The 24,242-nt window shown below is 41.4% G+C and overlaps 1 protein-coding gene across 1 annotated transcript in view; it reads right to left on the bottom strand.

The window, feature by feature from the left end:
• The window catches only part of SCYL1 (SCY1 like pseudokinase 1), a 1,581,020-nt gene that overhangs the window by 119,315 nt on the left and 1,437,463 nt on the right, over window positions 1–24,242 (bottom strand). The window contains exon 15 of the mRNA XM_044075764.1: window positions 15,640–15,732. Coding sequence (XP_043931699.1) covers window positions 15,640–15,732 — 93 coding nt within the window. The remainder of the gene's footprint in view (window positions 1–15,639; window positions 15,733–24,242) is intronic.

Raw genomic sequence — 24,242 nt, 5'->3', positions numbered from 1 at the left:
AGGTAGCATAATTTGTTTACAAAATTTATAAAAAAAAAAATATATATATATATATATATATATATATATATTTACTGTGTTTATTTTGACTTATAAAATCCCGTTTAAGACCTTGAATTTAATGAATGCTACCGATGTACAAATTTGTTTGTGCTGATTTACACTTCTTTTGTAACACTTACGGCTCAAGATATGAACGTTCGTTTGAACTGTAAGGATATAACTTGATTTTTATTAAAGGGCTCAGGATGTAATCTTTGGAAGTTAACAGTACAAACTTGCAGAGCTCCAATGGAGGAAAACAGTTCCTTGATCAAAGTATGTGAAAGAATCACAATAGAGCTTTCCCCAAATAACACAGGGGACTAAATCCTGTTAGAAATGTAACATGGGGTTGTTAAAGAGACAGCATACCCACTGATGCTTGTAATGTTCTTTGAAGAGGTAACAGCAGGACATGGAAAACAGTGGGAGCATGAGACAGAGGGGGGTTTACTTGTATGTCCCAAAATGGGTTACCAGTGGTATCCCAGTGGGTCTGCAAGACAGGTCCTTCTTTACAGACTACTCAGATATAAAAGTCTGAAATAGATTATGGATAACGAAAGGAAAAGATGACTGCAAACTGAGTAAAACATTACTTCAATAAAAGATGCTGAATTTCTCCAAAACGGGTCTAGAAAATATGTAAATCTGGCAAAGTCATAATGACCTCAGCTTTAATGTCAGAAAAATTTAGCATGATGACTCTTAGCAAAAAAGGACAAACTATGACCATAAAATGAATGATCATAACAAATGATACCATTATTAAAGTAACAATAGCAAAAAATGTATACTTTGACAAGGTGCTACCAAAGTCAGAAAATTATATTCCGTAGCCTATCAAATTTTAAATAGCAAATTAGTCAGTTAAGGGTCGTCACTGTACCTACCACTTTACACATCACTAATCCACACCATATTGAATACTCTGCTGCATTCTGTAGCTTCTGAACAAGACAAATGAAAGAACTGGAAAAGTAAGCATCCTTACTAGAAAACTCACAGACCTGTCAAACTTGACTATTCAGGAACAATTAAATTATGTTTGTTATAAATTATCTAAAGGTGACAGTCACCTGATCTACAAGACAATGGTTGGCATTCAGATATCAAAGCAATTTGCACTAAACCAATGTACTTGTGCAGCTGCACTTTTTTGTGATTTACAGACATGCTTATCCCACAAGGGCAACATCTCATTAACAAGGAATCGGAGAGTCTATGACTCACTCAACTGAGCAGTTCTACACTGCTCAGATAAATGCCCTCAGAACCAGCACAGGTCCTACACACATAAATATGCAAAAATTCACTCTCCCAGAGTGTCAGGAATGTGCACAAGTGTATGCAAATACATACAGATATTGAGTCATACACTTAGTAACACACCTACACATAAAAAATGCACATAATTCACACACGGACACAAAACACCAACAAATACTAAGGTATACTTTTGACAGCTACTCTGACAACTATCAAAGTAATTGACATAAGCCACCAATTAAGAGCCGTAAAATTAGTTGTCAAACCTTGGGGTGTGAGCATGTCTTGCACTGCAGTAATGGCCATCAAGTTACAGGGGCAAAACTCACAGTCTCTGAGCATTTAAAGACTTGCACTGGCCATCTTAGTACTGTGATAGAAGCAACACTACACTCTTTTTCAGAATCGAGGGTCTTTGAATATTGCAGCCCATACAGTTAGTAATGACTCACTGTACAGTCTTATTGTTTTGTTCAGATGTATGCACTCAAATTGATTACATTTTTTTATGACACCGTAAATGTAGAAGGTGCAAGGCTACATCAGGAAGTTAAAATCTTAGCACTATGCTTATATCCCAGCACTTCTGAGGTATGTTTGATGGGTTATGCACATGTTCACAAACAGACATATACACAAACTGCATACACATACTGCATCCACAACCTCTCCGTCTATGTAAGTCGCATGTCATGTCAAGTAGTTGTCATCCACAACTCACACAATATATGGAATACATACACTCACAGACCCACTGTCCTTACACACTCTGACACACACACAAAGGACACGCAGCAATATACAAATTCAGTATGACATACCTGGATTAGCAATTTGCGCATTTGGTGCTCAACAGGCAAGCACTATCAGTTTTCCTTAAACTGTAAGTTGAGGAAAAAAAAAGTTTCCATTGTAAATTGTAAGTTCTTCAGCAATAACAACACCAACAGCAATTACAGTACTGGCATTAATTTCTGAATACCAGTACCATATTAAAACACCATCGGCAACTGCCAACAGTGCCTCCTAGCACCTTGCCCCTTTGTCCCACCCTAGCTAAGCTTCTGGTATGCAGGGCAATGCTGCTCTGCTTCCCCCAGACTGCACACCACTACATACATTTACACATTTTCTACACTGATCTTTAGGGTAATTTTCATAATACAAAGTGTATGACTTCCATACTATGCAAGCATCCTAAAAGGAGCAGTACATCAGGTTACTTAAGGGGCCTCACTAGTACAGGCCCAACCAACGGTAACTGCATTGAAATATAACACCCAAGTCCCACTAATAAGTAGCACACAGCTCTGTATCAAGGCAACACAGGGCTCTATGAATTAAGGTACGGTTGTCTCATACACAAGCCACTTTGCGTCCCTTATAAAACCCATTATTGAGTACAATGCCCCTTATGGCATGTACCTCACAAAGCACATGCAGCAGCACAGAGGTTCCTCACCAGGAGAATCCACGGCTTCAAAAATCTACCCTACATAGACAGGCTAAAGGCCCTATCCCTCTACTCAGTGTCATACAGATTCCTCAGAGGTGACACCTCTGTCTGGCATACAAAGCAATCTCAGATGTCACCTTGATGGGACTGTTGCATATTCACAAGTCAAGCTCCACTCGAACAACCCACACAAGCAACCTCAACCTGGTCTGTGACATCAATAGGACTTGTTGGCGGGACAGATTTGTGTCCCACAGGCTCCCCCTTTTTTTGGAAAACACTCCCTCTCCACATCAAGCAGAGTACTTCATTAACCCTTTTTAAGGGCAACCTGGATAACTGCATGGGGAACAGAAAATACACCCCTGTGACTCTACCTGTGTCTCTGCTGGACAGTGGCATAAGGTGCTGACTTGTTGGAACATGGGCTAAATTCTTGGCTAGGCTTGTAAGGGCCTCAGGGCCAATAGCGTAGTAACTTTCTATATTCCTACGATACCAAATACTAACAAGAGTTAGTCTCAGGACCGCTCTGACTGCTGGTTGGATGCAGTTATCTTCTGTATGATGGTCAAAAGTTGCTAAGTGTGGAAACACTGGGATGAACTACAGTAGTGTGTTGGGACATGCTTTGCTTGCTCCATTCCTCAAAGGCCACATACAGGTTAGCTAAAGGAGAACCTTCCAGGTATGAGGCTGCCTCACTGGTCGACTTTGCAAGAGGAGAGTTTAATGGATGCCTAGCATCTGAGTTCCTTACTTTTCCAGTCAACACAGAACAGACCAGAAACTGCAAAAAAATCATCCTTTTGCTAGTTCCCGCACTAGACAGTAATCACCTTCGAAGAGCTGATGTAGACTTCAAGCTTCTCACTTTACCTTCTGTTATTGACCAGGCTGAAGTGCTGGTGCCTGTGGCAGTGCTATATACTGTGCTACTTTCCCAAGCAATGAAAGCATTGTAGGTGCAACTGTGGGCTTGTGATCTAGTGACTGTGGTATCACTAGGAACATTATAGTGATTTAAGCACTGAATATGCAAACATTCCCAGGATAGCCATCAGGAAAGTACAGTTGTGTACACTTACCATACATGTAGATGTTCAAGTGTACTCACTGTTGCAGCCATCACATTTGGGTTATCTGTTTGCAGTTGCCCTCAGTTGGCCTGATTAACAAAGTCTTGGGTCCTGCGTCGGTTGCTGTCTCTTCTTCCGTGACATCAGGGGTATAAAACATGCAGCCGACGCCATTACATCAGTTTTTCTTGCCCCAGATGTCAGGTGCCCCCCAATGGGAAGCAATTAAATATATACAAATACAAGGTTATACCTCCAACAAAAAAGCAAATACACCAAAAAGCTTTTAAGCATAGTAAAGGAGAGTAGAGGTATAGCCAAAAGAAGACAAGGGGCTGGGGGGAGGGTAACCAGGACTGCAACAGTGAATACACTCGAACATCTACATTTATGGTAAGTGTACACAACTGTACTATGTTCTTCCTGTTTCACTGTTGCAGTCATCACATATGGGTAGATTCCCAAAGCTACGGATGGGAGGAGGAATTTAGAAAGTATTAGAACCAGCTATAAGGCCCTGCAAGACTGCAGTGGCAAAGCCAGCACTGGATTTAGAGCAAATTGGCAGATGGTAATGCTTGGTGAAAGTATGTACAGAATTCCAGGTTGCAGCTTCTACGATGTCCCTGGTAGGGACGCCTCTGAGAAAGGCTGTAGAGGTAGATGCAGCCCTGGTTGAGTGGGGTCTGATCCTCTGTGGGATATGTTTTCCATGGTGCTTGTAGCAGAAATGAATGCAAAGGCCTATCCATTTGGAAATGGTTTGCTTTGAAATAGCCTTCCCCTCTGCCCCTGCAGCAAATGCCACCAGCAGTTGTTCAGATTTCCTTTGAAGTTTAGTCTTGTCCAAGTAGAATCTAAGTTGTCTGTGCACATCTAAGGAGTGCAGTATCAATTCCCCTTTGTTCTGTGGATTAGGAAAGAAGGTTGGCAAATGAATGGACTTGATTAAGAGCCACAATGGATACCACCTTGGGCATGAAGGATGGATTGGTCCTGAGTGACACCCTGTCCGCATGAAAGATGATGACTGCCATAAGGGCCTATAATTCCGATATCCTTCTAGCTGAAGTGATTGCTAAAAGGAAAGCTGTTTGCCAAGAAAGAAATTTTAAGTCTGCAGTAGCAGCTGGCTCGAAAGGAGGTAAGAGTGAGTTTCTCCAATACAAAGTTAAGGTCCCAGGCAGGGGCTGAAGCACTCCTGGGTGGTCTCAAGTTTTTGGCCCCTCTGAGGTACTGCTTGAGCAGAGGATGAGAGAAGAGGGGAGGTTCTGTGTTATAATGAGCTGAAATGGCTGAGGCGTGTATTTTAATGGAGGAAAAAGACAGGCCCTTGTGAAGCATCTCAGTTAAGTATTGCAAAATCTGAGGTAAATTGGGAGCTGCTGTGCTCATCCCTTGAGATTGGTTCCAGGCACAGAATCTTTTCCATTTTTCAGCATAAGATTTTCTAGTACTAGGCCTCTTTGCATCCCAGATGACATCCATCACAGGTTTGCTGAGGGATGATAAGGGTGAGTTTAAGTGATTAGCCAGGCTGCTAGGTTCAATGTTGGAAGCTCAGGGTGCAGAATTTGGTTCTCCTGCTAGGACAGCAGTGAAGGGGTCTGAGGCAGGTGCCATGGAGATAACTGCGACACACTGCGCAGGAGGGGATACCAGTGTTGCCGCGGCCAGTCTGGAGCAATCAAGATCATCCTTGGTTTGTCCTGTTTGACTTTTAGTAGAACTTTGGAGAGCAGAGGCAGCGGGGGGGAAGGCGTAGACTGATAGGTTTTTCCAGCTGAAGGACAGAGCATCCACTTTCCAGGCTTGTTTGTGGGGAGTCCTTGTGCAAAACTTGTCCAACTGGTAGTTCTGGGGGGGGGGGGGAGCAAATAGATCTATGTCTGGGGTCCCCCATTCGCTTGTCAGCATGTTGAAAATCCTTGGTTCCAGTTTCCACTCGTGTGGGTCCATGAGGTTTCTGCTTAGTCCGTCTGCCAGTGTATTTAATTTTCCTGGCAGGAACTGAGCTTGTAGGTGCACTTGGTAGCTCAAGCCTGTGTTCCACAATGCCATGGCTAGTCTGCAGAGGAGGTAGGAATGTTTACCCCCCTGCTTGTTTATGTACCACATAACCTTAGTGTTGTCTGTCTTTACCATTAGTTGTCCTGAAGAATGTAGTCCCTGAAGACTGTCAGAGCATTCTGTACAGCTAACATTTCTTTTTGATTGATATGTAGGTGCATTTGACTTGGGTTCCATTTGCCCTGAATGCACTTCCCTGCCAGGTGAGTCCCCCATGCATAGCCTGATGCATCTGTTGTTAGGGTTTGGGCGGCAGGGAGTAGTGTGAATGGTAGTCGCTTGTTTTGGTGGCAGGCCTCAGCCCACCAGAGGAACTCTAGGCGTAGGCAAGGTATGACAGGAATCATTGCCTCTAGATCCTGAGAATGTTAACACCATAAGCGTTTTAGATACCATTGCAGTTTCCTCATATGCAGTCTTGCATATGGAATTAGAAGACTGCAGGAGGCCATGAACCCCAGGGCGTGTAGTATTTGCGTTGCAGATAACAGGGTTTTTGTGGCCACTTGTATGAAGTAGGTTGTCAAATAAATTTGTTTCTCTGGCGTGAGGAAAGCCATCTGGAAAGTTGTATTCAAGCTTGCTCCCAGGAATATAATTTGCTGATAGGGTACCAGGTGTGATTTCTTTTCGTTTATGGTGTACCCCAGACAAGTTAGCACCCTCTGTACAAAGGCCAGATGATTCAAAAGCATGTCCTGGCTCCAGGTATGGGTATATTTGAATATTTCTTTGCCTGCAAAATGCAATGACTGGAGCTAGGCACTTTGTGAATACCCTGGGCACAGTAGATAAGCCAAAGGGCAGTGCAGAAAACTGATAGTGTGTGTAGCCTGCTTTGAAGCATAGGTATCTTCTGCAACATTCCCTGATTAGGATGTGCAGGTATGCTTCCTTTAAATCTAGTGTTGCCAACCAGGCGTCTTTGCCTAGCATAGTGAGCAACTGGTGAAGAGTCAGCATCTTGAATTTTGGAATCACCAAAAAGGTGTTTAGAGTAGACAGGTCCAGGATAGGATGCCATGAATTGTCTTTTCTGGGTACCAGGAAAAGTCTTGAGTAGAAACCTTGTCCCTTTTCCTCTTCTGGTACCAAATGAACAGCCCCCATGCTTAAGAGAGAAAGTACTTGCTTTGGGGCCTCTGCCCACTGATTTGGGGGTAGATCCGGCTACCTGCTTGGTGTTGGTAACATGTGGAAGTGAAATCTGTATCCCTGGGACACTATATTTAAAACCCATTTGTCCTGGGTAATGAGTTCCCAGTTCTTTGCATAAAGAGCAATATTTCCCCACAAAGGGGCAGTCAGTTGAGAAGTGCTTGGAAGTTTTAAAAATAAGTCACTGAGACAGTTTACCATATGGGGGAGTTTTATTACTCTCAGATTTGGAAGTGGAGACCCCCCCACTGCTTAGTCCTGTGCGTACCCTGGGACTGAAGCCTGGGAGCTCTGCTGGATCTGGGTTTGGACTGAGAAGGTCTGGAAGAGGTAGGAAAGGACCAATTTTTGGAATGCTAATGCCTACTAAACCTTGGAGGTTGCACTTGTAAAAAATATTTTAACATTTTGCATAGATTTAGCTTTATCTTCCATCTTTTTAACTTCTTCAGCCTTGGTGCCAAACAGGCGGTCCTGATTTAAAGGAGCATCCAACAATTTTGCTTTAACATGATCGGGCACAGATTGCTCCTTAAGCCAAGCATGCCTTCTAAGCACAGACCCAGTAACTGCAGCCCTGCAAGAGGCCTGTAAAGAATCAAAACCACATTGCAAAGTATGTTTTCCAACTTGTTCAACAGAATGCATTAAGTCCTGTAAATCATTATTTTCCACACAGTCAGGAATCAACATCATTTTCTGTTTAAGCAGTCCAATGACATGTTGCTGATATTTTAACATATGAAATTGGCAGTTTAAAGCACTGACTGCCAAGGTTGCTGAAGTATAAACCTTTTTACCTCATCTACCCAGTGCCTTGGAGTCTCTATCAGAAGGGGTAGGTCTTTTAGCAGTAGAAGCCTTAATGCCCTTGGGACCCTGAGAAATAGTCTCTGGATCTGCAACAGGATTTTTGAAAAGGAACTTGTGGGTCTCAGGAACCCTGTAGTATCTGTCAGGTTTACTAAGAGCAGGAGGCAGGGAATCAGGGGCCAAACTGGATTCAGAGAAAACATCATCAACAATGTCTAGTACAGGAGGTACTGCCAAAGGCCTATTCTGAGGTAGAAGAAGGAAATCCCTAAGCCTCTTTTTTGAATCAGAAAATTCCTGGCTTTCCCAGTGAAAATGCTCCCTTAAAGTATGTAAAGTTTCCCCAAAAGAAAAATCCTCAGGAGGGGAGGCAGAGGGAATAGAATCCTCTGCATCAGAATCCTCATAAGTAGGTAAGGACAAATCCAGGTCATCAGAAGAAACAGAATCCTGATCAGAAGATTCATAATCAAGCTCGGCCCTAGGCCTCTTAGAGGAGGGGGGGATTGACTACCCCTGATTAGAGTTATTAGATCTTCAGCCATTGTTTTTTAGGCATAGGGGACTGAGCATGTGGCCTGAGCTTCGTTTTTATTTTTTACATGGATCGAGATTTAGGCCTTAGTAATGAAGGAGGTGTCGATTTAATATGCAAGTCTGTAGGCCTGAATACACCCTCAGAATCCGGTGCCTGCACAGTGGCTCCAGACCCAGCCAAGGTAGAGACTTCGGTGTGTTCCATAGTTGAAGTATCTTGCTGCATACTGGACTCTGAATGGGTCTCAGTAGAGGTCTGCGAATCAGAAGTAGCGGGTAGCAGAGGCTGCAAAAGCACCTCACTGAGTACCAGCGAACTGGCGACTAGCTTAGGAGAAGCATCGTCGGCAGTTTTGGACCTCGGCAGCCTGTCTCTGTCTTTATCTTTGCATTTTTTTGGAATCCCGGTAGTCGGATGGCTAACCGATGACATTTCTGGATAATTAAACCGAGAAGCAAAATATTTAAGGCAAAAATATACCGACGATGGATAGTGCGCTGATTAAATAAAGCACAAAACCGACAGCAAGGTGCGTCGTGGTCAGGGCCTAGGCAAGGAATACAGTACGAATGAAAATCTAATCTTTATGAGGTATTTGCTTTCCGCAAGTAATGCAATTATTAACTTTTACTGACATCAGTAAGGAGCAAAAAAAAGTTTCCCCAATGGGGTACTTAGCTTTAAGTTGAAGACTTTGGTTCTGAAACTTGAAAACAAAAATTTCAGGAGTTGGCCGACCAGCACTTGCGAAAGTACAGTTGTGTACACTTACCATAAATGTAGATGTTCGAGTGTATTTACTGTTGCAGTCATTACATTTGGGTAATCTGCTGGCAGGTTGCCCTCAGTCAGCCTGAATACCAAAGTCTTGGGCCCTGCGTCGGTTGCTGTCTCCTCTTCCATGACGTCAAGTCGTCAGGGGTATAAAACATGCAGCCGACGCCATTTTCTTTAGTTTTTCTTGCCCAAGATGTCAGGTGCCCCCCAAATGGGGAGCGCAAAAAAAAAAATATATATATATATATATATATATATATATATATATATATAAATAAATAAATATATAAATGCAATTATAACAACATAAACTTTACCTTCATCTAAAAGCAAATACACCACAAAGACTGTAGAATATAGTGAAGGAAAGAGAAGTTCTAGAAAAAAGGGAGATGGTGGGTGGGTAACCCGGACTGCAACAGTGAATAAATTGAACATCTACATTTATGGTTAGTGTACACAACTGTACTATGTCCTTCGTGTTTCACTGTTGCAGTAATTACATTTGGGTAGAATCCCAAAGCTATGGATGGGAGGCTGGAACTAAATAGCATCAGGAGTGGCTAAAAGGCCCTGCAGAACTGCAGTGGCAAAGCCTGCCCTAGACTTAGAGAAGAGAGGCAAGTGATAATACTTTGTAAAAGTATGAACAGAGCTTCAAGTAGCAGCTTCTAGAATGTCTTTGGTTGGAACTCCTCTGAGAAAAGTTGCCGAGGTAGATGCAGCCCTGGTGGAATGTGACCTGATTCCCTTGGGCACCGGTTTACCATGATGCAAATAGCAGAAATGAATGCAGTGGCTTATCCACTTTGAAATAGTCTGCTTTGAAACAGCCTTTCCCTCTGATCCTGCAGCAAATGCCACCAGTAGCTGCTCAGACTTTCTTAGAGATTTGGTCCTGTTTAAGTAGAATCTTAGTTGTCTGTGTACGTCCAAGGAATGCAGAATCCACTCCCCCTTGTTCTGCGGATTTGGGTAAAAAGTTGACAGGTGAATAGTTTGGTTAAGAGACACACTGGATACCACCTTGGTTATAAAGGAAGGACTGGTCCTGGGGGACACCCTGTTCGAGTAAAATGTAATAAAAGGCTCCACAGCCATGAGGGCCTGTAGTTCTTAAAGCCTTCTTGCTGAAGTGATTGCCAGAAGGAAAGCTGTTTTCCAAGATAAAAATGTTATATCTGCAGTAGCTGCTGGTTCAAATGGAGGCAGGGTGAGCTTTTCCAACACAAAATTGAGGTCCCATGCAGGAGTTGGTGATCTTCTGGGGGCCTTAAATTTTTGGCCCCTCTAAGATACTGTTTTAGCAGAGGATGAGAAAAGATGGGAGGCTCTATGTTGTAATGAGCCGAGATGGCAGAGGCATGGATTTTTATAGATGAAAAAGATAGGCCCTTGTCAAGCATCTCAGTCAAGCATTGTAAAATCTGAGGAATGTTTGGCTTTGATGTGTCAGTCCCTTGTACTTGGTTCCAAGCACAGAATCTCTTCCATTTATCAGCATAAGATTTTCTAGTACTAGGCCTTCTGACTTCCAAAATGACATCCATCACAGATTTACTGACAGGTGTTGTTTGAATAATTACATGATCAGCCATGTTGCCAGGTTCGGAGTTTGGATCTGATTGTGCAGAATTTGATTGTTCTGCTGAGACAGTAGATGAGATATTTGAGGCAAGTACCAAGGAGGGAGTTGAGACATATTCCTTAGAATTGGGCACCAGTGCTGGTGAGGCTAGTCTGGGGCAATTAGGATCATTTTTTTTTCCTATCTGACCTTTAGTAAGACCTTGGGAAGAGGAGGCAGAGGAGGAAAGGTGTAGACTGATAGGTTTTTCCAACTGAAGGATAGGGCATCCACTTTCCATGCTTGTCTGTGATAAGTCCTTGAGCAGAATTTGTCCAGTTAATAATTCTGGGGAGATGCAAATAGATCTATGTCGGGGCTCCCTCATTTCTCTGTTATCATGCTGAAGACTTGTGGATCCAATTTCCACTCATGAAGGTCCATAATATTTCTGCTTAGGTCATCTGCCAGGGTATTTTGTTTTCCTGACCGGAATTGAGCTTGAAGATGTACTTGGTAAGTCAAGGCTGTGTCCCACAATGCCATGGCTAGTCTGCAAAGGGGGTAGGAATGTGTACCCCCCTGCTTGTTTATGTACCACATAACTGTGGTGTTGTCCATCTTTATCAGTAGTTGTCCTGGATGAAGTAAGTCCTTGAAGGCTGTCAGGGCATTCTGAACAGCTAAGATCTCTTTCTGGTTGATATGCAGATGCATTTGGTTTGGGCTCCATATGCCCTGAATGCATCTCCCCGCCAGGATGACCCCCCCAAGCATAGTCTGATGCGTCTGTAGTTAGGGTTTGGTTGGCAGGGGGTAGAGTGAAAGACTGTCCCATGTTCTGGTGACATGTCTCTGCCCACCAAAGAAACTCCTGTTGTAGGCAGGGAATGAGAGGAATCATTGTCTCCAGACTGTGACAATGTTGACTCCATAAACTTTTTAGATACCACTGCAGTTTCCTCATATCCAGTCTTGCATATGGAATTAGTAGAATGCAGGATGCCATGAACCCCAAAGCCTGCAGAATTTGTCTTGCAGACAACTGGGTTTTTGTTGCCATCTGTTTGAAGTAAATAGTCAGTTGCCTTTGTTTGTCTGGCGTAAGGTAAGCCATCTGGGCAGTTGTATTCAAGCTTGCACCCAGGAATGTAATCTTTTGAGAGAGTACCAGTTGTGATTTCTTTTCGTTTATTGTGTACCCTAGGCATGCTAGAAGCCTTTTTGTACAAACGCCAGATGTTGAAGAAGAATGTCTTTGTTTTCTGCTTGAATGAGACAGTCGTCCAAGTAAGGATAGATTTGTATGCTTCTTTGTCTGCAAAATGCAATTACTGATGCCAGGCACTTTGTAAAGACCCTGTGCGCAGTAGATAAGCCAAAGGGCAGTGCAGGGAATTGGTAATGCATAGAACCACGAAACAACTGGTAACCAGAAAAAGTAGAATTCACCAAAAAATAAAATAAATAAAATAAAAAAATAATATGTGGCATTTGAACATAGTTGAATATAGTTGGAATAGGGTTAACATGGAAGTGAATGTCTTTTTTAAAAAAAACTGTGATGTACCTGCCTATATCAATTAACTAATTAACCTAATTATTACTGAGAGCTATATAAAAATGCAATTGTTTTAACCTAGAACAGATTCTGATGAAGTCTCCGTAAAGGAGACGAAAGCGCTTAATCTGATCTACTCGTTTGTTGTTTTTTGTTTTTTTTATTATTAAAGTTCAGTATTAATTTAAAACACTTTCCGCCTCTTTATGGTGTATGCTGACATTTTAGGAACAAGGTGAAGCAGAATTGACGAAAAGCATATGGGACAGCCTTAATAGTGCCGAAACGTTTTATTTTTTAATGCATAGAACCAGCCTTAAAGCGGAGGTATCTTCTGCACGATTCACTTATTGGGATATGCATGTATGCCTCTTTTAAGTCTAGAGTCACTAGCCAAGCGTTCTTGCCCAGCATGGGCAGAAGCTGCTGCAAAGTTACCATTTTGAATTTTGTATGTCCAAGAATGTGTTCAAAATCGATAAATCCAGTATTGGGCACCAGGCATTGTCTTTTCTGGGTACCAAGAACAGTCTTGAGTAAAACCCTTGTCCTTTTTCCTGTTCTGGTACTGGCTGAACATCTCCCATATCCATGAGGGATGTGACTTGTTTCTGTGCCTATGCCCATTGATTTTGTGGCAGATCTGGCCAACCGTTTGGAATTGGCACGGTATGGAAATGAAATCTGTATCCCTGGGATACTATGTTTAATACCCACTTGTCCTGGGTTATTAACTGCCTATTTTGGGCATGAAGTGCTAGTTTTCCCCCTAAGGAGGCTGCCAAAAGATAAGTGCTTGGTGATGGCAGAGGGAAATCATTGAGACTGTTTACTGTAGGGTTGTGCTTTGTTTCCTCCAGATATGGAGGTAGAGGCACCCCATTGCTTTGACCTGTAAAAACCCTGTGATTGGCATCTAGAGCCTTTTGAGCACCTGGATTTGCCCCATGAGGCTCTGTCGGACACAGGAAAGGACCAATTTTTTGTAGGCCAGTGTCTACTGAATCTTGATGGCGGCACTTGTAAGAAGTCTTTTACAGTTTGCATAGACTTCGCTTTGTCTTCTATTTTCTTTAAAACCTCTTCTGCCTTATTACCAAATAAAGTATCATGCTGTAAAGGTGCATCCAACAATTTAGCTTTAACATGATCAGGCAGACTTTGCTCCTTGAGCCAGGCATGCCTTCTAATCACAGATCCAGTAACTGCGGCCCTGCAGGAGGCCTCCAAGGAATCAAAACCACATTGCAAAGTATGCTTTCCAACCTGTTCTGCTGTATGTAATAATTCCTGTAATTCTTTATTTTCCACACATTCAGAAATCAACATCATTTTCTGTTTCAATAATCCCATAACATGCTGTTGATAGTTAAGCATATGAAACTGGCAGTTTAAGGTCCTAATTGCCAAGGTTGCAGACATATAAACCTTCTTTCCCCATCTATCCAGCGCCCTGGAATCTCTATCAGAGGGCATAGGATTCTTAGCTGTTGAGGCCTTTATACCTTTGGGACCCTGTGAGATAGTTTCAGGGTCAGCAGCAGGATTTTTGAATAAAAATTTGTGGGAGTCAGGAACCCTGTAATATCTTTCTGGTTTGCTAGGAGCCGGAGGTAGGGAATCTAGAGTCATGCTTGATTCCGAAAACACATCAACAATGTCTAATACAGGAGGTATGGCCAAAGGCCTATGCTGAGGAAGAAGAAGGAATTCCATAAGCCTCTTTTTTGATTCTGAGAAATCTTGACTCTCCCAATGAAAATGTTCCCTCAAAGTATGCAAGGTTTCTCCAAAAGAATAATCTTCAGGAGGAGATGCAGATGGGATGGATCTGAATCTTCATAGGGTGGTAGAGAAAATTCCTGATCAGAAGAGGAATCAGAAGAAATAGAAACCTGATCTGAAGATTCATAATCAATGTCTTGCCTAGGCCTCTTATCGGGGGGGGGGGGGGGTTGGGAACCCCTGATCAAGGTAATTAAGTCTTCAGCCATTTTCATCATCTGTTTTTAGGGCATAGAGGCCTGAGCACGTGGCTCATGCATCAGTTATTTAGCCTTAGAAGTTGCTTTTGTCTTTGTTTTTGAAGCTGGCGTCGGTTTTATATAGAAATGCTGAGGCCTGAAAACACCCTCAGAAGCCGGTGCCTGCTCAGCGGCTCCGGACTCATCCGAGGGAGAGACATCCACGGGTACAATACTCTGAGAATCTTACGGCAGGCCGGACTCCACATGGGTCTCGGTAGAGGCCTGCGACTCGAAAGTAGTGGGTATCAGGAGCTGCAAAAGTGCCTCAATGAGTACAGGTGACTGGCTTAGGAGAAGCTTCATTGTCGGTTTTGGACCTCGCCAGTCTGTGTCTGTCCTTTTCTTTGCGGTTTTTTGTGAATTCCGGTAGTCAGATTGCTATCAGACGACATTTCAGGGTAGTTAAATCTGTTTTCAAAATATTTTGAAGCAAAGATATACCAACGCTTAATAGTGCATTGGTTAAATCTAGCCCAAAACTGACAGCAAGGCACGTTATGATCTGGGCCTAGGCAAGGAATACAGTACAAATGGAAATCCTTATGAGGTATTTGCTTCCCAGAAGTAATGCAATTATTAACTTTTACTGACATTGGTAAGGAGCAAGAAAAAGTTCCCCAATGGGGTACTTGGCTTTAATTGAAGACTTCGGTTCTGAAACTCGAATGTGAAAATTTCAGGAATCGGCCAACCAGCACTTGCGAACTGCTTCTGCTTCGGGCACCATGCGGCAAGAAAGACTAAAGAAAGTGGTGTCGGCTGCATGTTTTATACCCCTGATGACTTGACGTCAAGGAAGAGGAGACAGCAACCGACGCAGGACTCAAGACTTTGATATTCAGGCCGAATGAGGGCAACCTGCCAACAGATTACCCAAATGTAATGACTGCAACAGTGAAACACGAAGAACATCTGCTTCTGCTTTGGGCACCGCACGGCAAGAAAGACTGATGTAATGGCATCGGCTGCATGTTTTATACCCCTGACGACCTGACGTCATGGAAGAAGGGACAGCAACCAACGCAGGACCCAAGACTTTGTTAATCAGGCTGACTGAGGGCAACCTGCAAGCAGATTACCCAAATGTAATGACTGCAACAATTACCCAAATGTAATGACTGCAACAGTGAACCACGAAGAGCATCTCATTTCTGAAGGAAGCAATGAACATTCCAAGTACCTAGTTTTTTAGTTTCAAAACAGAACATGTATAAAAATATTTTTATGCAGTACAAACATAAGATATATTCTGCCAACGACCTCTGAAACAACTGATACTCACTGCTCCTTCACTTCTCTTTGACGGTACAGATGACGACCAGTCAGATGTATTCCAGTCATCTAATTCTACTTGGTCCTTTGACGGATCAGACTCCTGTTTGAAGAAGTGAGAACAATGCAACGAAGTGAGAGCAGATATACTACATGAACACTGTACACTAAAAATTATTATAACCTATTTAACTTTATTACCTTCATGAAATAATTCTGAATTGATACCACCTTTTGTTAAGTACAACATTCCAAAGCATTTTATAAGCATCCCATTAGCAAGAAGTGAACCCTGGAATGAAGCAATGCATTTCAGTTAAAACCCACCAAACTGGGAGACAAGCTCACCAGAGTTAGATTTACTAGATGACACTGACTAAATCCCACAGTTTTCCGTCGACATGAGAACACAGAAAATTGCAGGTATGCAAGTAGTCATCATATTCAAAGATCTTTGTGAATGGCTTCTGATTTAGGCCTAGGCCTAGTCAATGTGATCTCCCTTTTCTGCTAATCAGCACCCACTGTGAAAGTGTCAGTACAGTACCCCCCGGTTTGTAGAAATCAAGGACCTTCACCAACACATCCATTAAGGGGATACAGGACAACTGTGTTGAGCTCCTATAAACAAATACTGTTCTGAATGAAAAAAAGTGTTTCTTATGGCATCCCAATATTTTAACTTGATTTTTCTGGGGGCAAAGCCCCTTGCATTCCCTCCTTACTATATTTAGCTTTGAACTTAATAGACCTTAGAGAATGGAATTTCTCCTACTGCAGAGAACAGTGTTGATGGATGGCAGGTTCAGCTCAGCATTCAAAACTGTGCTTCACATAACTGACCCTCTTTCAATTGACAGAGTGTCAGATGACAGTCATACTTTCAACCACAATTTGAGTTCTTTACCCTCAAGCAAACCAAATCACTTTCTTAAAAAAAAAAAAAAATATATATATATATATATATATATATATATATATATAAAATGTGTGTGTGTGTGTGTGTGTGTATAGGTTAGAGCTACAACAGTAGTGGGTAGATATCTGCACAATTGCAATCAATTGCATTATCTTCTGCATTAGAATGGCTGAAGACAAAGTAGAAGGCATGGGGGTCCCTGACCCTGGCCTATGGAGACGACTGCAATCTGTTCTGTTTCTAGGTTGTGGGTCTACCTGTATGGAGGTACTCACAGCTTACTAAGTAGACATGCTATTGAACAAAGAAGTGGTAGCTGCTACACACGTCGGGTGAGCCGTGATAGTCTTACCACTGTTGTCATAGTAAAAGATAATGCATTACCACTGTACTGATAGTAAAAGGTAATGCAGTTTATCAGCCATTCAAAACGGGCCTGTTTGGTCGTTGCTCTGTCCTGCTTCTGGGGAATGGCCATGCTAGCATCTTTCCCTTTTGATTGTTGTTATGGTATGCACTGCAAACAACACTGCTCTGCAATTACATGTTCCATCCGAGTTGAAACTCATGGCAAAAACATTGCATCTCTTGCCATTTCTCTGCATCTTAGTATTTCCACATGTGATACGTGATTCACGTATCCTCTCAAGTATTGTCTTCCCAGATGATCAAGAACTATTACAGTTTATAACCAGCTTTGTACACAATCTAATTCTTACCTGAAAGAAAAATAGAACTTAATTTTTTCCTTTTTAAGAATTTTGCACAGGCTAGCCTCTTGCTGTAGGTTTTTTCAGAAACCTGCACTTTTAAGTCATTAGTAATGCATGCCTGTCTGTCGCTTAACTGCAAAATTACCAGAATATGACAGGTAGTTCATCTGGAAACTCGTCATGTTTTTCTAGTGTAAACATGCTCTGCTCAATGTATCTTCAATGTGTAACTCCTTGTTTGGTCTGTATTCCACTTCCAAATCATCTTCCAGTACATTATTAACTTAATTTGTTAACCAGTTAAATGGGTTTGTCAGAGTGACCCTTTTCAGCCAAGACCTAGGTCAAAAAGAGACCTAAATTATCAACATAAATGACAGGAACATGCTTATAAGTCTGACACAGAATTCCTTACAGAATAGCCGCATGCTAGGATGACATTTACAAGACTGCCACAGAATTTGTACGCTTAGATTCAAATTTCAAATTACAATTCTGGGTTGCACGTTTAAGGACAACAGCGTAAGGTACGTTAACTGGCTCAGAGAAAGCCTTGAGAAAAATAACTAACCATTTTATTGTAATAGGTTAAAAGACTCAATAAATGTAAACTGAAAAAGGTTTACTTTGATTATTGCTTCACAGATTACATCTTTGGTTATATTAATTATGCCAGATCCAAATGGACCTGAAATCGATATAAAGAAATACAAAGTTTGTGGTTGCAGAAAGATGACAGAAGACTTAAAGTGTGAGATCTACTGTTATGCAGGAGGATGAGAAAAAAGGGAAAGGTGTTAAGAGGACGAGTAGAGTGTGCATTCATGGGGGATGTTTCTGGAAGCAGAACTGCTGCACAGACTTTTATGTACCAAGAGATTTCTGAAAGGAGGACAGACTAGGTTCTGCAAGGATATTTGGTGGGATGCAGTTAAAATGGAAGGGCCTAATTTACAGAATACGTGTTTAGTTGTACTTAAAAATGAAATGAAAGTCTCTGTAGGGTAATACAGCCTTGAGGTTGATTGCTTAAAGAATAGTGGGTGATGCAATAGGAAGGTTTGCTGGTTAAGGGTGAGCAGAAATGTTTTACCGAGAACATTACAAATTGTGGTAGTAATCACGCAGGTGGCATGGATGGCAACTGGTAGTGTACTGACAGTGTACTAACTAAATTTACACGTCGCTTTAGAAGATGTGTTTATTGGCAAGTGATATAAATCTGAAGAGACAGAGTTGCCTAATCTGGTATTTTCACAGAGTCAGCATTGAGATGACTGGCATATTTGTATTTCAGAGTTGTAAAACTTTTGCAACCTTTTTAATCTGCATGGCAAGAGAAGTTAAGAGTTATGTCCAAGTGACTGCCATGAAATAAAAAATAAATAAAAATAATGATGTTTATAGATTGAAATAGGATGATTGGGTAGTTGCATGGTTCTGTCATCTGAAAGCTGGAGGTGATATCTAGTCTTTTGTAAATAAACAAAGGAAATGGTGACATTTAGCTAAGTCGTAGTTTGTCGTCGTTGTTGTAGAACCAGTTGCATAGTTGCTTGTATTGCTCGCAAAGGTGTGTTTGTAATTCAGAGGTGGAGTTACTTGCTTTTAAGAGAACACCACAGCATACAGAATTATTTTAAGATGGGGTAAATCTATTGGTACAGTATTAATAAATAGTGAAAATAAGACAAAGCCTAATAATGAACTGCAACATACTTGCAAGAAAGGGGGATAAGGTTAGAGGAGATATCTAGATGAAAACAGAACAAGGCCTTAATAACAAACTTTATGGAACTCTGAAGAACTGGGATCAGGTACTTAGATGCTACACTTCAGTCTGTCATTTGGATAGGAAGTTACTAAACATGATGGAAGTAGTGTTATCAGAATTCATAACAGTGTACTAATTAGGAGGGCATGATTAGCTAAATCAAAGTTCCATCATAAACCAGCAAATACAGCACCAAAAGGTTAGCCATTGTCTACATTTCCATAGGTGTAGTTAGCTGCTGGAAAGGAGGCCATATCCATACTGTAGTCAGAATCAAAACCATGCTAAGAGGAAGACAATGGCCTACTGAACTGTACAAAAGTTAGCAGTTGGGTGTATACAAGCTTCTCTGGGACATTAACTCAGGTACAGGCCTGAAATAATCTGGATTAGTTCCTTGATTTTCGATTGGGCCATTGATGGACGTTTTTGATTCAGAAAGGAACTGACCTGCTTTTAGTAAGGGGCTACAAATGAAGCATAAGGGTTTGGATATAAATTAAGCGTTTTTTAGGAACTTTGTATGTAGGGAACAATTTTTAGCAACCGTGAGAGTTGACTGTAGACCTGCTTTTCAGATGCAGTGCTGAAATGAAAGTTGCTGATGGTGTTTATGAGATCAGACAAGTTATTGCATTGATTACTATACTGAATAGAGTAGGAAGGCATATAGGTTTTATTAAGAAATCTGTCTTATTTACTTATTTTAATTTGTCCACCGGGGTACAAGACTGATCCCAATGGACCATTTTCAGTTCTGTTTGGAAGACTACAACAGCAGAAAAATAACTGCTGATCCTCCTGGCGATGAGTGCCTACACCACCCTCTCTACTTTATCCCATCCTCCACCAAGGACGCAGCTTTAAAAACTACTCGACTTGATGGAACGAAGCAGGGAACAAGGGACTAAACAAAAAAAACAAAACAAAACAAAACAAAAAAGACTTCCAGTCATTGAACTCTAAACACCCTGCTCTACCAGTCATTGAACTCTAAACACCCTGTTCTAGTTGTTTATTCCATCCTCTACCAAGAACGCAGCTTTAAAAATAAGCCAGACTCTGCAGAAAGAAGCAGGGAACAAGGAACTAAACAAAAACAAGAGACTTCCAATCACTGAACTCCAAAGTAGGTTTAGAACCTATGATTCTGCAAACCAATGTACTTAATTTGTATAGACAAAGAGCCAATTTCTGTGTTTTATTATTAAGGATGTACACTCCGCCAAGGGACTCAACTGCCTCAACCCCAAAACCCCTCTAGATCTCCCAGGCCATCTCACTACCTGCACTAAGTATTTGGTACAGTTAACAAAATTACAACCTCTCTAGTCTTCCCCCTTCTAGAATTCTAGCACAGTAGCACTACATAGTCCTAAACTGGCTTGCTTGCATTCTGCAAAGACACTAAGGAAAACTAAATTTTAAATGAAATAAAGAACAAAAGAATACAACAGAATACGGACAATCATAGTGTCCTTCTTACCTGACTGACTGTCCTTTGGATACATTTCCCTCACAAGGCCGGCCCTCTTTCCCACCCACCCCCACAATAATTACCTTTATACTCACCACACCACTCCCACTCAACAGCAACAGCCAATCATAACACTGTAACTGTCATCATATGAAAAACTCCCTACTATTATCGACTCATTAATCCTAAATCTACCAAAGCTACAACCACTCAAACCAGCAAACTGCTTAGCCCCTTTTCTCCAATATTCCACCCCTATCTCACCCAAATACTACACTAAAATCCCTCAAAAAATCTACTGCTCAAAAATATTACATACAACCCCTTTTTCTTTACTATACAAAATGTTACCAGTCTATACCTCTATTCTTTTAATGCTCTCCCTAGCTGCACATCTAACAACCTATCACTCACTCCCAACCACACTTTAACCCTGCAAAAAAAATGACATCCCCCTTTCCACATCACAAGAAACACCTAAACTTTGAGATATCCACAGCTATCGATAATTCCACATACATCGAAGAATTTAGATACACAATACCAACTCACCATAATTCAACTAATATCTCTAAACTACTACATACTCTTGTTACCACAGCTTCTAAACTTTTGATACATGGAGACATCCATCCCAACCAGGTCCCCAATCCACCCTCTCAACAACTAACAACCCCTCCCCTCAGTCCCCAAATACAATTTATCTATGACAGAGACTCAAATCTATTAATTCTTAACATAAACCTCAGAAGTATCGTTAACAAGATTCAGGAACTCCATGCCACCCTCTCACTTTACTCCCAGGACATCATCATCTTAACTGAAACCTGGCTTAAACCACATATTAAAAACAATGAGATAATTCCTCCTGGCTACAAAGCCCTTCGAGTACACACAAAAAAGAAAAACAATCTTATTGTGCAACCACTAAACCCAACTCCACCATCTTTTGACAATGCAGAAATACTACTAAGGAAATTCCAAATCAACCCAAACGGGTCTACTTTAGAACAGCGAACGATCAGATGATCGAATGCTGATAGAGTGAACACTACATGTCGAACTGGCAAAATAGCGAACGACCGTAACAGCAAATTTTTTCCCAGGGAAAGAAATCGCTGGGCTGGCCGTCCGGGTTGTGCCGTTTCCTCCACTGTAGTGCGATCTTGAAGTTGGTATATTTAAGTAGGGGTGTGTGAGGTGAAAAGCCCCCCCACTTTTAATGTTTTTTTTGGGGGGGGCGATTTTTTTCCCTCTGGGGGAAAAATAATCGCTGTTCTGGTTGTTCGCCGTTTTGGATTTTCGACATTTAGGGGTCGATATAACAACGTTTGATCATTCTGGTCTATAATACAGACCCAAACACACACCTAGTCATAATAGCTACCTACATCCCACCAGGAAACAACCTTCCTACTATAGAGCATATCAAAAACAATTTCTCAAGAAACCATCATTATGGGTGATTTTGATACAGATTGGTTCTCTTCTAACTCCCAAACCCCCAATAATATTAACCTCTATGGCTTCACACAAGCTATCCAAAGCCCTACCAGAACAGACAAAAAAATCTAACTAGCAATCTATCCTACACTGGACACTGACTAACAAACCTTCCCACTCACAACACTTTAGATGTCTCCCTGACAGCTTTAGTGATCATATGCCAACCTATCTAATCAGGAGACGTATAAACCCACTCAAACATATCAACTATCGTCAAATCCACAATAAGAAAAATTTCAATACCCAAACCCTGACATCCACTCTCATAAAATGCAACTGGAGCCCCCCCCCCCCCCACTTAAGATCATGCCCCTTAGACTCAGCAGTACAGTACTTTAATGAGACCTTCCTCACAGTTTTTAATAATATCGCCCCACCTAAACAATACATACCAAAGCAAATTATACCCCATGGCTAACCTATGAAACAAAAACCCTCCTTAAACTTAAAGACAAAGCCTGAGACCTATGGCACATATCAGCCAAATTGCTTAGACCATCAAAGACTTAGAAACAAAGCCAAACTTCAAATCAAACAAGGCAAAAAAAAAAAAAATACTATGCTAATATACAAGAGAAACACCAAAGAAATCCTCAAAAATTTTGGTCGGCAGTTAAAAAGATACTCAATCCAGGACAAGCATAAACCCCAACTCCTAACAAGCTAACCACCACCGCTGAGCATTTTAAAAAATATTTCACTAAAAGTAGCCTATCACTCATCAAAACTCATTGTCCTATTCAACCAACTACACCTATTTCAACCAACAAAGATAACACCTTCTCCTTCTAAACCACTTCCACTAATACCATCTAAAAACTACTCAGTAAAGTAAAACTAACAATAGCAGCCGATAACCTGCCAGCTGATTTTCTCAAATAATCAGTTCACGCTATCGCATATCCTGTTTCAATACTTATTACTTGCTCCATCTCAGAACAATACATCCCACAGATCTGGAAAATATCACACATAATCCCCATTCACAATTGTGGCAACTCAACTGAACTCAAATTATAGCCCCATTACCATCCTATCCCTTCTATCTAAAATCCTAGAAAGATGCATCCACTCACTTCTCCAACATCACACAAATAATAGGCATCTAGTAAATTGTCAGCATGGCTTTAGACCCAACCACAGCACCACAACTGCCCTTGTGAGTTTTTCCAACACCATTAATCAACACAGAAATGAAGGCAAAATAGTCTCAGCAGTCTTCCTTGATATGTTCAAAGCCTTCGACACAATACCTCATCCCAAGCTACTTACTGCTCTTAATAATCTAAATCTTAGCCCCTCTGCTGTCACCTGGTTCCAAAGCTACCTAACAGGGTGTCAACAAGCTGTGAAATGGTCACAAGACCTCTCCTCCCACTCCCTGTCAAATTAGAAGTCCCACAAGGATCCATACTCGGGCCCCTGCTTTTCAGTATATTTACCAACAAATCTTAGCTCGGCCACATCTCTAGCCTCCATAATCCAATATGCTGACAACTCTAAACTCATATGTGATGCCCCTACCCTACAACAGTTCCAAGACATTACAAAAAAATCCTTCACTGCAATCACATCATGGCTCTGAAACTCCCAGCTCATTCTTAACCCCCACAAAACCAAACTTATAATCTTCCACCCCACCAGAGCAGCAGACCCCTCCCCCATATTTTCCATCAAAGCCACAGATAACAATTATTTTACCTGTATCCCAAACAAAACTATTAGGGAGTACTAATTGACAATATCATGAGATTCAGCCAACACATATCACAAACAGTCAAGAAAGTTCAAAAAAATTGGGTACCCTATATAGAAACAAAAAAATCCTAATCAATAGTACCAGAGTAGCTACTGCCAAAACCCACCTCCTATATATTCTCCTTTATGCCTCTCCACTACTTATTAACCTCAAGAAATCAGACCTTGAAAAACTTGAAGTATGCTAGAACAAGAATGCAAAGTTTGCCACAGGCTCACTGCATAGGTCACATCATTGCCTAGCTCTAAAAGAACTCTCCTGGTTAGAATTACCTCAGAAAATGTCCTATAATCATTTGACAATGGCACAAAAAATATTTTACCAACCTGAAAAATCTATTCAGAACATAACAATACTTTATTCCAACAACCATACCCTACGTTCCACCAGCAAGTCCTTACTAAAAGTAACCAAAGCTACAAATACTGCAGGAGAAAACACTTTACTCCAGTCATGTAGCAAAAG

This window comes from Protopterus annectens, chromosome 6.part1, assembly GCF_019279795.1.
Source record: "Protopterus annectens isolate FY-2018-M chromosome 6.part1, PAN1.0, whole genome shotgun sequence".
NCBI classification, from domain to species: domain Eukaryota; kingdom Metazoa; phylum Chordata; order Ceratodontiformes; family Protopteridae; genus Protopterus; species Protopterus annectens.
The sequence above is the reverse complement of the archived record's forward strand: the minus strand, read 5'-3'. Positions and strand labels throughout refer to the sequence as shown.